The sequence below is a fragment of the Ranitomeya imitator genome, chromosome 3, assembly GCF_032444005.1.
Source record: "Ranitomeya imitator isolate aRanImi1 chromosome 3, aRanImi1.pri, whole genome shotgun sequence".
NCBI lineage: Eukaryota > Metazoa > Chordata > Amphibia > Anura > Dendrobatidae > Ranitomeya > Ranitomeya imitator.
In genome coordinates this window covers 248,245,521-248,261,543 of record NC_091284.1, presented here as the reverse complement: position 1 = coordinate 248,261,543, position 16,023 = coordinate 248,245,521, and the positions used below count along the sequence as shown (strand labels likewise).

General features: G+C 48.0%; 1 protein-coding gene across 1 annotated transcript in view; it reads left to right on the top strand.

Moving 5' to 3' along the window:
* The window catches only part of LOC138669668 (glutathione S-transferase Mu 4-like), a 94,054-nt gene that overhangs the window by 72,666 nt on the left and 5,365 nt on the right, over window positions 1–16,023 (top strand). The window contains exons 4-5 of the mRNA XM_069756332.1: window positions 8,518–8,599; window positions 9,077–9,177. Of these exons, the coding sequence (XP_069612433.1) occupies window positions 8,518–8,599; window positions 9,077–9,177 (183 nt within the window). The remainder of the gene's footprint in view (window positions 1–8,517; window positions 8,600–9,076; window positions 9,178–16,023) is intronic.

The window sequence follows — 16,023 nt, the reverse complement described above, 5'->3', positions numbered from 1 at the left end:
GAGAGCAAGACACCATAATAGTGCCATATCTCGACAATCTCCTGGTAATCGGCAGCTCTCACCAACATTGCGAGAGATGGCTAGAAGAGACTATGCAGTCTCTAGAGAACCTGGGCTGGCTGGTGAACTTGGCAAAGTCCAAGTTAATACCATGCCAAGTCCAGGAATATCTGGGCGTCACATTGGATTCAGTCAGGCAGGATTCCCGCCTTCCTTGCGAGAAAGTGCAAAAAATTATCAGCTTAGTCTCCAGAATGAGGGATCTCCCCTCCATATCCCTGCGTCAAGCAATGTCCCTCCTGGGGTCTGACGGCTTGCATTCCTGCAGTTCAATGGGCTCAACTCCATTCGAGGGATCTTCAAGTGGCAAATTTTGTCAGAAGAAGTTTCTCGATGAGGAAATTTAGAAAATTGGTTCAGTTTGTCACCAAACAGAATACTCTCCCTAGATTGGTGGACGTTATGGACAATCTGTCATGTGGAACCCCCTGGGTAACCCCGGTCTCAAAAATAGTGACCACAGATGCAAGTCCCAGCGGGTGGGGGGCCCACCTAGACGATCTCATAGCTCAGGGGTCTGGTCAGACAGCTTAAAGGGTGTATCTTCCAACCTGAAGGAACTTCTTGCAGTCAAGTTCGCCCTCTTAGAATTCATAAATCCCCTTCACTCCCAGCATGTCAGTCATGTCAGACAACAGAGTGGTGGTAGCATATCTGAATCATCAGGGGGGTACCCGTTCCCGTCCCCTAATGGAAGTGACGAAATCAGTCTTCCAGGTAGCAGAAAAAAACCTTCAGTCCCTGACAGGCCTTCACATAAAAGGGGTAGACAATCAGAGCGGACTTCCTGAGTCGGTCCCGCCTCAAACAAGGGGAATGGGAACTAAATCAGGCTATATTCAACCAGATCTTGGAAAGATGGGGAATACTTCATATAGACCTCTTTGCAAACTATCTGAACAAAAAGGTAGACACATTTTGCTCCATAACTCCTCTGGGGAACCCAGTAGCATTGGACGCATTCCTGATCCCCTGGGACCACCAACTAGCTTATGCTTTTCCCCCACTAGTTCTAATTCCAGCAGTCCTGAGGAAAATTCAGGAAGACAGAGCTTGTGTAATATTGATAGCTCCATTTTGGCCAAAAAGACCATGGTTTGCTTGGATGAGGAGGATGTCCGTCTCCATCCCCTGGGTACTTCCGGATATTTCGGATCTCCTCATCCAGGGACCAGTACAACACCCACACGCTGCAAATTTACACTTGACAGCCTGGAATTTGAAAGAGGGCTATTAGAACATTCCTTTCATCATCAGGCGCCACAATAAGTGAAGAAATTCACCTGAATGCCATTCTGGAGTTCCTACAAAAGGGGTTAGAAAGGGGTCTGGCCACGAGCACCCTAAAAGTACATATAGCAGATTTGGGGCGCTGTTTAACTACGACTTGGCAGGGAACCGTTGGGTTTCTAGGTTTGTCAGAGCAGCAGGGAGGTCAAGACCTCTGACCTCGTGCAGTACCCCTCAGTGGGATCTAAATCTAGTCCTTACGGCCCTGACTAAACCTCCCTTTGAACCCTTAGCAGATATCCCATTAAAAACCTTCTCTTAAGCCTTCACTATTGGTCGCCCTCACCTCAGCACGTAGGGTTAGTGACATGCAAGCTTTATCGGTCAACCCTTTTTTTTCACTCAAATCCTGGACGACAGGATAGTCTTCAAAACTGATCCAGCCTACCTCCCAAAAGTAGCTTCCCAATTCCAAAGAGCTCAGGCGATATCCCTTTCCTCCTTTTGTCCTAACCCCAAAAACGAGCAGGAAGAATCCTTACACACATTGGACGTTAGGAGATGCTTGATACACTACATGGAAGCCACTAGGGAGTGTAGGGAGGATGGATCTCTTTTTATCTGTTTCCAGGGTCCCCGAAAGGGGAAGAAAGCATCAAAAACCACCATAGCAAGATGGATCAGAGATGCCATCAGCCTATCGTACTCATCAAGTGGGGTACCAATTCCGGGAGAAATCAGAGCACACTCAACGAGGGCCGTGGCGACCTCCTGGGCGGAGAGGGCCGGTGCTTCAATTGATCAGATATGTAGAGCTGCTACCTGGTCTTCACCCTCAACATTCTATAAGCACTATAGATTGGACTTTCTCTCTCCCTCAGATATCACCTTCGGGAAAATGGTTCTGGAAGCTGTGGTCCCTCCCTAAATGTACAGTCTCTGCAATTCTCTCCGTGGTGCCGTCATGGGGGACAGAGAAAATTGTAATTACTTACCGTTAACTGTATTTCTCTGAGCCCATGACGGCACCCGTACATTCCCTCCCTTCATATAAGAGTGCGCACTGTGATAAAATGTACCTATGTAAACACCTAAGTAAATAGTCACGCGGTATCTCGGCTAAAGTGTTCAAGTGACGTTGATCTAGATTCTGTTTTAACTTAAGCTCCCATCATGCTCTGTAAACAACTGATGCGGGAGAGAGGTACAGCCTTTTTATCTGTAGGTTTCCTGTCCTTGGTGGGCGGATCCCCTCTCTCCGTGGTGCCGTCATGGGCTCAGAGACATACCGTTATCGGTAAGTAACTACAATTTTCGTGGCTTTGCAGCTATATTATTGCATTGGGAAGCTCCGGGGAAAAAACAAAAAAAATGCGAGCGAATTTCCTGCACAGGGAGTCTGGTTTTGCTCAGGAAAATTCTGCAGACATTCCTGAACGTGTGCACATAGCCATAGGATACACACTGCAGACTATATGTGCTACAAAGTGCATTCAGGTGTGAAGCACCTGTTCATCTTGGTCAGAGAATTGAATGTACCAGATGCATATAATCAAGCCAAAGTAAACAAGGTCATAAACAACACTGGGGTAATGCAGGGGTTATTTGAAAGACCTACTATGTGAATACTAGGAACAGAGGTAAGAGTCTGTGTGGAAAGTTGGGTGATGTACCATTTAAAGGGGAATGTTGCAGGATAAGCAGCAGCAGATGACAGCAAGCAGATATTGTACCATTATGTTTGTCTCTAAAACGCTGTAGCGTTTCAGAGAAAAACATACTTTTAATAGCTGCCAGGGACCGAGCAATTGACTAGTGATACAGGCAGGTACCCGGCGACTTCTCCCTTCCCACTGACAGTAACTGACAAGCCTCTGCCTATACCCTCATTTAGTCAAAGCAGCAGATGGGGAGAAGCCGCCAGGGACCTGCCTGTACTGCTAGTCAATAGCTCAGTTCGGTCACTGGCCACTATTTTAGTGTTGCTTCTTTAACGTCCGTTCCCCTGAAATGGGGCACTGTTTTAGAGACAGACATGGCTGGGATACTACAGCAGGCGGCTGACACATTCTACCGATGGTTTGGGCAGCATATGTCAGCTGACAGGTTCCAATTAAGACAAAACTTAAAGAAGGTGTCCACTACTTGGACAACTTCTTATTGCCCTCGCTTGACCCCGATAAAATAATAAAGCTTATACTGTCCTCCCGTGCTGGTGCCATTTCTGCAATGTCTGTCTGTGGTTCTTGTGCTGTTGTTGTCACAGGCGATTCCGGAGCCCAATCAGTGCTGGCTTGCCAGTCCTAGCTTCCTGTCGAATTGTGCAGGAATAGTCAAGAGATCAGCTGCAGCCTGGCCTTCCTTTTCATGTCCGATGTGTTCGAAGGCGGGGACAGCGGTGCCAGTGCAGATTGGGCGACAGCGTCACGTGTCACCACAGCCACACGAAAGCCCAAGGACCGCGAGTGCCAACAGCATGAGAAAGTCGTCATCACGGGAGGTGAGTATAGACTTTATTTTATCGGCGCATAGCATTTTGATCAAGAAGGGGTTGTTCTAGTAGTGGACAAATGCCCTTTATGGCAGAAAGACCTACAAACAAGCAACAAATGAAATCGGCTGCAGTAAAGGTCTGGCAAAGCATCACAAAGAAGGAAATCCAGCGCTTGGTGACATCTAGGGCTTCCAGTCTTTAGGCAGCCATTGCCTGCAAAGGATTTTCTACAAAGTATTAAAAAATTAACATTTTATTTATGGTAAAGTTAACTTGTCAAAATACTTTTGAGTCCTTGATATAAGGAGACTTTGTGGAAAAATGGCTACAATTTCTAAAAATTTCACAAGATATTTTTGTTCAACCCCTTTAATGAAACCTGAAATTGTACACTTCAGTTGCATTTCAGTTGGTTAACCCATTTCTGACATCTGACGTACTATCCCGTCCATGTGTCCTGGGCCCGTCTGACCATGGACAGGATAGTACATCATAGCGATCGGCCACGCACACGGGTTGTGTGCGGCCAGGTGTCACCTGATTCTCACAACTGACCCCCAGTACTAAGAGCGATGAGCAGTCACAGACCGCTCCCGGCATTTTAACCCCCGAAATGCTGAAATCGAACAAGATTGCAGCATCCCGGAGCCGGCACAGGGGCTGACAGCCCCTCTGCCTTTGGATCGGAGACCCCGCAGCGTGCCACGGGGTCTCGATCACTGCCATGTAGACCCGATGTCGTCATGACGACATCTGGGTCTCCAGAGCTGAGAGACTTCCTGTCATAAGCAGGTGCACGTCAGGAAGTCTCTCAGGTTAGTGTACAGAAACTGTAGCGCTGACAACTTCTATAGCATGCAGTTCTGCATGCCATACACTGTGCAGAAATATTAGGCAAGTTGTATTTTGATCACATGATACTTTTTATACATGTTGTCCTACTCCAAGCTGTTCAGGCTTGAGAGCCAACAACCAATTACCGTAAGTAAATCAGGTGAGGCGCATCTCTGTAATGAGGAGGGGTGTTGTCTAATGACATCAAAACCCTATATAAGGTGTGCTTAATTATTAGGCCACTTCCTTTCCTTTGGCAAAATGGGTCAGAAGAGAGATTTGACGGGCTCTCAAAACTCCAAAATTGTGAGATGTCTTGCAGAGGGATGCAACAGATTTTAAATTGCCAAACTTTTGAAGCGTTATCAAAGACCAATCAGGCGTTTCATGGCAAATAGCCAACATTGTCGCAAGAAGCGTCTTGGGTAAAAAAGGCGCAAAATAACTGCCCATGAATTGAGGAAAATCAAGCATGAAGCTGCCAAGATGCTTTTTGCCACCAGTTTTGCCATATTTCAGAGCTGCAACGTTACTGGAGTAACAAAAGGCACAAGGTGTGCGATACTCGGGGACATGGCCAAGGTAAGGAAGGCTGAAAAACGACCACCTTTGAACAAGAAACATAAGTTAAAACGTCAAGACTGGGCCAAGAAATATCTTAGGACTGACTTTTCAAAGGTTTTGTGGACTAATGAAGTGAGTGACTCTTGATGGGCCAGATGGATGGGCCAGAGGCTGGATCAGTAAAGGGCAGAGAGCTCCACTCCGACACAGACGCCAGCAAAGTGGAGGTGGAGTACTGGTATGGGCTGGTATCATCAAAGATGAACTTGTGGGACCTTTTCGGGTTAAGGATGGAGTGAAGCTCAACTCCCTGACCTACTGCAAGTTTCTGAAAGACCACTTATTCAAGTATTCAACTTATTCAAGTCGGTATCGTTCAAGAAAAACCTGATTTTCATGCAGGACAATACTCCATCACACGCCTCCAACTACTCCAAAGCGTGGCTGGCCAGTAAAGGTCTCAAAGAAGAAAATATAATGACATGGCCCCCTTGTTCACCTGATCTAAGCTCCATAGAGAACCTGTGGTCCCTAAGGAAATGAGAGATCTACAGGGAGGGAAACTGTACACCTCTCGGAACAGTGTCTGGGTGGCTGCTGCACGCAATGTTGATCGTACACAGATCAAGCAACTGACAGAATCTATTGATGGAAGGCTGTTGAGTGTCATAAAGAAAGGTGGCTATATTGGTCACTATTTTGGGAGGGGGGGTTTGCATGTCAAATCTTTTTATTTCTACATTTTGTGCAGTGATATTGGTTTACCTGGTGAAAATAAACAAGTGACATGGGAATATATTTGTTTTTTATTAAGTTGCCTAATAATTCTGCACAGTAATAGTTACCTGCACAAACGGATATCCTCCCAAGATAGCCAAATCTAAAAATAAACAAAAAACACTCCAACTTCCAAAAATATTAAGCTTTGGTATTTGAGTAGTTTGGGTTGATTGAGAACATAGTTGTTGATCAATAATAAAAATAATCCTCTAAAATACAACTTGCCTAATAATTCTGCACACAATGTAGAAGCGATCAGCATGCAAAAAATGATTGTCCCATAGTGAGACACAGTGTAAAAGTAAAAATTAATTAAAACTTTTTTAAATTGTAAAAATATTTGAAAAAATAATAAAAAAATCAATATTGTATCAATAAATATTTGAATGAAAAAAACTGAACAAAAGTACACATATTTGGTATAGCTGCGTACGTAATGACCTGATCTATGAAACTGTCCCACTAGTTAACCCCTTTAGTGAACATCATATAAAAAAAAGGCAAAAAACAATTCTTTATCATACCGGCGAACAAAAAGTGGAATAACACGCTATCGAAATGACAGATAAAAATTAAACTTGGTACAACTGAAAACGTCCTCTTGTCCCGCAAAAAACAAGCCCCCATACAACTCCCATCACTGGAAAAATAACGTTTTTGCTCTGAATAAAGCCATGCAAAAATAATTATTTTTTTATATAAAATAGTTTTTGTCTAAAAGCGCCAAAACCTAAAAAAGAGATAAATTAGGTATTGCTGCAATCGTACTAACCCGAAGAATAAAACTGCTTTATCAATTTCACCACAGCGGAACGGTATAAACGCCGCCTACAAAAGAAATTCATGAGTTGCTGGTTTTTGTTCATTCAGCCTTCCTCCCTCCCAAACCTCCACCCCACCCCCCCCCCCCAAAAAAAAAAAAAAAAAGTCAAAAGATGTCTTGTGCCCAAAAGTGGTACCAATGATAATGTCAACTCGTCCCGCAAAAAGCAAGACCTCACATGACTCTGTAGACCAAAATATGGAAAAATTATAGCTCTCAAAATATAGTGATGCTTTTTATTGCAAAAAATAGTTTTGCATCTTTTGGTGTGTGACCGCAGACAAACATAAAAACCCATTATAACGCCTTTTCCACATGTCCTGATATTTCCGGTACCGTGTGTGTAATACCTGCAGCACACGTGTGGCATGCGTGTGCCGCATCTGTATCACAAGGACTGGTGCTAGGGAAGAAGCGTTACAGTAAGCGCTGTTCCCCGGTGCCTGGGGCTGAACACGAATCATTCTCACCTGCTTATGCCGATTGCCCGCAGAGCAGGGGAGAATGATGAGAGCAGTGTTCAGCGCTGGGGAGCAGCGCTTACTGTAACGATTCTTCCTCGGCGCGGATGCGTGTCACATGGATGACATTCATGTGTGTTACGCGTATGCACGTGTGCTGGATGTTTTATGCCCAGTGCTGACATTAAAAAACGGACATGTCGGCATGTTTTTCTCACGGGCACACAGTCCGTGGAAACACACTGACATGTGCACAAGACCCTTTCACTTGAATAGGCAAATAGTGCTCCGTTCCTCCAGAGTCTCTCTGCATGGCTGCCCAATGGTATAAAATTCTGTGACGCACCAATGGTGTCAATAAGATCACTGCACCCCTAGATGAATTTGAGGTGTAATTTGTAAAATGAGGTCACTAATGGGGGGGGTCCTGCTGTTTTGGCACCTCATGGGCTCTCCCAGTGGGTCATGGCATCTGCAAACCATAACAGTAAAATGTGATGATCCTTCCCTTCTGAGCTCTGCCATGCGCCCAAACAGTGGTTTAACCCCACATATGGGGTATCGGCGTACCCAGGACAAATTGTACAACAACATTTGGGGTCCAATTTCTCCTGTTGCCCTTGAATGTGGTTTTGCGGACCTTGAAGGGTGCAGTTTTTAGAATGGTGTCACTTTTGGGTATCTTCTATCATTTTGACCCCTTCAAAGTGACTTCAAATGTGATGTGGTCCCCAAAAAAAAAAAAAAATGGTGTAAAAATGAGAAATTGCTGGTCAACTTTTAACTCTTAACTCCCTAGCAAAAAAAACCTTTGGTTCTAAAATTGTGCTGATGTAAAGTAGACATGTGGGAAATGTTACTTATTTTGTGTGACATATATGTGTGATTTAAGGGCATGAAAATTCAAAGTTGGAAAATTGCGAAATTTTCACCAAATTTTGTTTTTTATTCCACAAATAAACGCAAGTGATATCAAAGAAATTTTACCACTATCATGAAGTACAATATGTCACGAACAGTGTCAGAATCACCGGGATCCATGGAAGCATTCGAGTTATTACCTCATAAAGGGACAGTGGTCAGAATTGTAAAAATTGGCCCGGTCATTAACATGCAAACCACCCTTGGGGGGTAAAGGGGTTAATTTTAAATGATAAATAGTGGCATGCAGATCTGAAATTGCGGAAACTCAGTCACTGTCAAAATATTTCTGGACCTAACTATGTATATTACATCTTTGCTTGAGCTAATACCAGTTTTGTATCACACAGTTGCCCTACCTTCTTGATGGAGAAGTTAAGCTGACCCAGAGTAACGCTATTTTGCGCTACATTGCCTGCAAGCATGGATTGTGTGAGTATGGACTTCTAGTCTTATTAAATGTAGAATTGCAACTTTTTTTTATTTTTCATTTTAAGGCACTTTAGTCTGGGACAGTCATGTGTTTGCAAATATAGATTTTTTTTTTTCTCCTGTTTTTGAAGTGGTGATCTTTATTTATTTATTTATTTATTTTTTTACTTTCTCTATTCATTTGTACTAAGCAAGGCCACGCATGTGTATTGGAAATGTGGCTGTAAGAATGCCTTTTGCATACTTGTAGTCACATGACCTCTTGCTGTTTGTAGCCGGTATTGGAAAGTAATCACATTGTGTGCTACGATCAATATGAGGATTCGCAAGTCTCCAGTTACATAGTTACTGGAGACTTGTGTGAAAGGTTTGGCCAACCCCTTTGAAAACATGAGCTGAGCATTTTGTACTCAGGTTCGTGCTATCAGCTGTCACCTAAGCACGGTAAGAGCCCTCTGTGATTAGTGTGTTTTGCAGGTGCTAATACAGAGAGTGAAAAGAACATTGAGTCAATGCTGGAAAATGAAGCCATGGATTTTCGGATGCGGCTTGTTTATATTTCATACGACCCCAAGTTTGTAAGTAAAACCTAAAGCGGAACATTAATACCGCACTTATAATTTGTGCTCATGAATACAATCAATGTCGCATAACCAAAAATAAACAACAAATGCTATATTGTTCACAATATATGCACAAGTCTGGTTTTATGGAAAACTGCTCAATTGTGCAAATTACTTCTACCTACCATAAGTGGTCATGCCTGGGGTCCTGGTTCACATCCAGTTTTTAGAGAAGTGTCCTGTGTTGAATGGAACTGTGCTCATAGTGTCCCATGCAAAGTGCACAATCAAGGTTCAAGTAGTACTAGATGGAGGAAACCGAGCACTTCTAAAATGCGTAGGACCAGGAGTGGACTTCGATGACTACAGACCGACTGCTCGCATTCAGGTTGTGATGTCACATGCCAGGAGCTCTCCTCTCGATCATGTGATGTGACCACCACACTATTGGCCAGAGCACATCTGTTGACTAGTAAACCTTCATCCAGCAGTGGAGCCCTGATGCTACTCAAATAGTGGACATTCAGTTGACCTGCATTTTGCATGGACATTAACCCCTTAACGGGAACCTGTCACCCCCAAAATCGATGGTGAGGTAAGCTCGCCGTCATCAGGGGCTTATCTACAGCATTCTGTAATGCTGTAGATAAGCCACCCATGTTATCTGAAAGAGGAGAAAAAGAGGTTAGATTATACTCACCCAGGGGCGGTCCCGTCAAATAGGCATCTCAGGTCCGCTCCGGCGCCTCCCATCTTCATTCCATGACGTCCTCTTCTGGTCTTCACGCCGCGGCTCCGGTGCAGGCGTACTTTGTCTGCCCTGTTGAGGGCATATCTGTTTAACCCCTTAGATGCTGCTGTCAATAGTGACATCGTTATAAATGGTTAACAGAGTGTGGGGGCTCCCACCTTATCCCAGTTTGTGCCCTCAGATCATGATTGTGTGGTCCTGATGTTTGCCATGGAAATTCACGACCAAATAGCGGCCTTAGAGTCTGACGGCTGTTGTAACCTGTTAAGAAGTTAGAGGCATTTAGGTGGTAAAAATACATTTGCATTCCTGTCGTACCACTTTGCATTAATTCCTGTAAAGCACCTGAAGGTTTAATAAACTACCTGACAGCAGTTTTCAATATGTCAGGGGGTGTGGTTTTTTAAATGGTATCACATTTGGGGGTTTCCCAATATGAGACCCCTAAAGTCACTTCAAACCTGGATAGGTCCATAAAAAAAAACAAATGTTATATAAATTTCCTTGAAAAAAATGAAAAACTGCTGCTACATTTTTAAACCTCCTAAAATGCTAACAAAATAAAATAACGTTTTAGAAACGGTGCTGATGTAAAGCAGACATGTGGGAAATTTTATTTATTAATGGTTTGCTGTGGTATGACTATCTGAATTAAAGGGATAATTATTCAAATTTTGAAAAGTGTTAATTTTTTAACATTGTTCTCAAATTTTTGATATTTTTTATAAGTAAACACAAAACATACTGACCTAAATTTACCATTATCATAAAGTATAATGTGTCACGAAAAAAACATTCTCAAAATCACTGGGATTTGTTGAAGCGTTGCAGAGTTATTACCACATAAAGTGACACTGGTCAGATTTTAAAAATTTGGCTCCGTCACTAAAGGTACCTTCACACTAAACAACTTCACAACGATAACGATAGCGATCTGTGACGTTGCAGCGTCCTGGCTAGCGATATCGTTCAGTTTGACACGCAGCAGCGATCAGGATCCTGCTGTGATGTCGTTGATCGGAGCTAGAAGGCCAGAACTTTATTTCGTCGCTGGACTCCCTGCAGACGCTGAATCGGCGTGTGTGACACCGATTCAGCGATGTCTTCACTGGTAACCAAGGTAAACATCGGGTTACTAAGCGCAGGGCCCTCCTGCATCCTGTGTCAGCGCCGGTCAGCCGGAAAGCAGAGCGGTGACGTCACCGCTCTGCTTTCCGGCCGCTATGCTCAGTCAGTGCAGGAAACAGAGCGCCGGGTACAGACAGCTGAAGGTAAGTATGTAGTGTTTGTTTTTTTTTACTTTTACGATGGTAACCAGGGTAAACATCGGGTTACTAAGCGTGGCCCTGCGCTTAGTAACCCGATGTTTACCCTGGTTACCGGCATCGTTGGTCGCTGGAGAGCTGTCTGTGTGACTGCTCTCCAGCGACCAAACAGCGACGCTGCAGCGATTGACATCGTTGTCGGTATCGCTGCAGCGTCGCTTAGTGTGAAGGTACCTTAAGGGGTTAAGAGTGCTTTCTTTATCGCCTCTCATTGGGGGACACAGGAACCATGGGTGTATGCTGCTGCCACTAGGAGGCTGACACTATGCAAATAACAAAATTAGCTCCTCCTCTGCAGTGTACACCCCACCGACTGGCATTAAACTCTTCAGTTTAGCTTAGTGTCAGTAGGAGGTGGACACGGGTCTTTCATTAGACCCTTATCTACCTCAATGTGCGTCGTTTCTTTTCAGGTTTTTCCCGGAGGGATACAGGGTGAGCAGTCACACCTGTATTCCCACAATGCGGACTATGAGTACGGCGTGTACTGCCACCCCGTATCCTCATAGATCCCTGTCCAGGACCAAGATCCTAGCACAGAAGCGTGCTCAGAAGTCCGGTCCTGGCTCCGTCCCCCACCCACTCGCCTACCAGAGCCTGTCGGTTGGAGGAGACGAGGACGTCCATCACAGCTCCGTGGACGTCTCATTCCCCTCAGGTTAGTAACGGCGTGGGATGTTTAGGTGAGTATTTCCCCTCCATTCCCCCGGGATCTTTTCTCCAGATGTCCCCCTGTCCTCCCTCATGGCGTTTATTTTAGAGGGATCCCAGGGACAGCCATAAGCTCTTCTTCCTTAGCGGCCGCAGTTCTCTCCCTGCAGCCGCACAGCCCCTTACAGAGTCACAGCCTAGCAGGCTGCCGCGCCGCTTCCCCCTGCGGTCTCTCTGCTCGGGGGCTCCAATGCGTCCTGTGTCTGCACGGCGTCCTTGGCAGGATGCCGTGCCACTTACTTTCTGCGGCGCTCCGACGCCGCGATTCTCCGGCGGCGCTCCGGCCCCGCGATTCTCCGGCGGCGCTCCGGCGCCGCGATTTTCCGGCGGCGCTCCAGTGCCGCGATTCTCCGCGAATTTCCGGCAGCGCCGGCCTCTAATTTAGGTCCCGGCTTCTGCCGGGGCCTACTTCTGGCGCCGCGACCCCGCCAGTTCCGTTTTCCCGGACAGCCTTGGCAGGCTGCCGCTCTTCTCAGTCCCTGCGGCGCACTGCTCCGGCGCCGCGGTTCCCTTCTCCGGCGGCGCCGGTCTCTAATTTAGGTCCCGGCTTAGGCCGGGGCCTACTTCCGGTTTCTCGGCTCCTCACTTCCGGTTCTGCGGGCGGGCTTTTTTTCCCGCCCGACATACTGCGCCCTGCCCACCGGCGCCTCTGCGTCTGGCTCCACCCCCTTCCTCGTGGGTCCCTTGGCCGGTGTGCACCGCTTCCCACAGCAGCAGCCGCCCTCGCAGTGCCTCACGCAGCGCGCCACGCTCCTTCACTCGCATCTTCTGTGGCTCAGCATCGCAGAATCAGCACCTCAGGGAAGTTCTCCACCGAGGACAAGTGGGACATCTTCCAGGACCGGGTCCGTGAGTAGCTGCACTGCAGACTGACACCCCCCTCTGCCCACTGTCCCCTAACCCACTGGCATCTTCAGGGTCCCTAAAAATGTCTACCTCTAAAGGGGGCCGCTCTCGTCCCCCTACCTCTTCATCTTCTGCCTTAGTCACGTACTTTGCATGTTCGTCCTGTAACAGCAAACTTCCCTCAGGTCAGTCCTCCCCGCTGTGTCAGTCCTGCAGCAACCCGATTGTTCCCACCGCCCAGGATCCCCCGGCTGTTCTGCCCGAGAGTGATCCCCCCATCCCAGGCTGGGCCGCCTCTCTGTCACAATCGGTGGCCGATTTAACACGGGTATCTCAAACCCTAGTGTCCGCGCTGGATCGGTTACCCCTGCAGTGGCCAGCAGGTCGCAGGAACCGCCGCCCGAGCCCTCCTTGATTAGCCACAAAAGGTCCAGACAGGAACGTCGGTCTGAGTCCTCTTCGCGCTCTATCTCGCCGCTCGGCCCTCCCCCGCGGTTGGTGTCCCACCGATCCTCCTCCCCTGAGTCAGGCGAGGCATTATCTGATGCGCCTTCGGAGGATACTTCGGAGCTGGATCCTAACCAAATCGCCACCATGAGTGAGACAGTCCAGAACCTCATTGGGGCAATAAACCAAACATGTGGCATCAAGGATCCCTCTACGGAACCCGCAGATCAGGCGGTTTCGTTCAGACGGGCCAAACCACCTTCAAAATTTTTTGCTCCTCATCCTGAATTCGAGGAAATCGTGTCCAGAGAGAGAGAGAACCCCACTAGGCGTTTTCAGAAGGGAAAACGCCTGGGTGTGTTATATCCTTTTTCTCCAGAACTTACCGCCAATTGGACGGCATCTCCCTCGGTGGACCCCCCTGTTTCCAGGCTGTCCACCAACACGGTGCTTCCTCTGTCCGGCGGAGCATCTCTGAAGGATTCTAACGATAGAGTTATAGAATCCTTCGCGAAATCTGCTTTTGAAGCGGCTTCAGCGGCTCTGTCCAGCTTTTGCGTCCACTTGGGCTTCAAAATCCATCTCAAAATGGGCCAAGGATCTTCGGCGGGGTATCCTGGATGGGGCGCCTCCCGCGCAATTAGCGGAACTTGCCAACCAGATTTCGCATGCTGGTGAATACCTGGTTTCCGCCTCCCTGGATGCCGCGTCTTGTGCGGCTCAAGCTTCCAGCAATGCCGTTGCCATCCGCCGGACCGTTTGGCTCAAGGCTTGGCAGGCGGACTTGTCCTCCAAAAAGTCCCTCACTAGTCTGCCCTTCCAGGGCTCTCGCCTCTTTGGTTCCCAGCTGGACCAAATAATTAAGGACGCCACCGGGGGTACAAGTTCTCTTCTCCCCCAGGCTAAGCCTCGTCGCCCTCCTCCTAGACGACAGTTTCGTTCTTTTCGGCCTTTTCGTCGCTTCGCTGCGTCAAACTCCTTTTCCCAGCAGCAACAGAGGCCACAGGCACGTCAAGAGAAGAAGGCGGTGTCCTTTAGGCCCACTCCGTCCTGGCGTCCTCGTTTCTCCCAGGGTAGATCCTCCAGGCCCAGGACTGGAAGATCCACCTCGGCATGACTCTCGGCAAGACTCCAGCCCAACTCCCAGATTGGGCGGCCGTCTTCTCCTTTTCAGGGACGTCTGGATTTCCGCAGTAGAGGACGCATGGGTCAGGGAAGTTGTATCCTCGGGATACAAAATAGAGTTCGCTTCCCGACCTCGGGATCGTTTCTTCCAATCCCGTCCTCCAAGAGACCCCGCTGTAGTTCCGGGCTTCTTCTCAGCCATCGCTTCTCTGCTCAAATCCGGGGTAATCGTTCCTGTCCCAGAAAAGGAACGCTTCACGGGTTTCTACTCGAATCTTTTTGTGGTACCGAAAAAAGACGGCAAAGTTCGCCCCATTCTGGACCTCAAATTGCTGAACAGGAGAGTTCGCCTGAGACACTTCAGGATGGAATCCCTTCGTTCAGTAATTGCTTCCATGGAGGCTCAGGAGTTTCTATGCTCAATAGATATCCAGGACGCCTACCTCCATGTCCCGATATTTCCCGGACATCACCGTTTCCTGCGCTTTGCAGTGCAACGAGATCATTTTCAGTTCTTCGCCCTGCCGTTCGGTCTCGCAACCGCGCCAAGAGTATTCACGAAAATCATGGCGGCGCTGATGGCCATCTTGAGAGTCAGAGGCCTGGTCCTATTTCCATATCTCGACGACATCCTCATCAAGGCTCCGTCCTTCGCTCAGGCCCACGAAAGCCTGTCCATTGTTCTCGACACCTTAGCCCGTTTCGGGTGGCTGGTAAACCGGAAGAAGTCCTGCCTTATTCCTTCTCAGCGCATCATCTTTCTGGGCATGCTTTTCGATACTCGTCAGAGCAGAGTCTTCCTTCCCACAGACAAGAGATCCACTCTGTCGGGACATACGCTTGCTCCAGGGTCCTCGACCTCCCTCCCTCCGTTCGGCCATGAAGGTTCTGGGGAGGATGGTAGCTACATTGGAAGCGATTCCCTTCGCCCAATTCCATTCGCGACCCCTTCAGCAAGCCATTCTGTCTCAGTGGGACAGGTCGGTCTTCTCCCTGGATCGACCGATCAAACTCTCCTTTCGGGTCAGGCGGTCTCTCAACTGGTGGCTGACGTCACCTCTCATCTCCCAGGGCAGGTCCTTCCTTCCAGTTCACTGGCAGGTGGTGACAACGGACGCCAGCCTGCTCTGCTGGGGTGCGGTTTTTCGCCACCTGACGGTCCAGGGCCGCTGGTCACTGCAGGAGTCATCTCTGCCGATCAACGTCCTCGAAATTCGGGCCATCTTCCTGTCCCTCCGCCACTGGGAAAGGATTCTCAGGGGCCTTCCAGTCCGGATCCAGACGGACAACGCCACGGCTGTGGCATATGTCAACCATCAGGGGGGGACTCTGAGCTCCTTGGCCCTTGCCGAGGTATCCAAGATCCTCCTTTGGGCAGAGGCAACGGTTCCGGTGATATCCGCGGTGCATATCCCCGGCGTGGAAAACTGGGCCGCCGACTTCCTCAGCCGCGAGGGCCTCGCGGCAGGGGAATGGTCCTTACATCCGGAGGTCTTCCATCAGATTTGTCTTCGATGGGGAACTCCGGATGTGGATCTCACGGCGTCCCGAGTCAACAGGAAGGTTCCGCAGTTCGTCTCCAGGTCCCGCGATCCTCTCGCAGTGGGCGTCGATGCTCTGGCCATTCCTTGGTCACAGTTCGAGCTGCCCTACCTG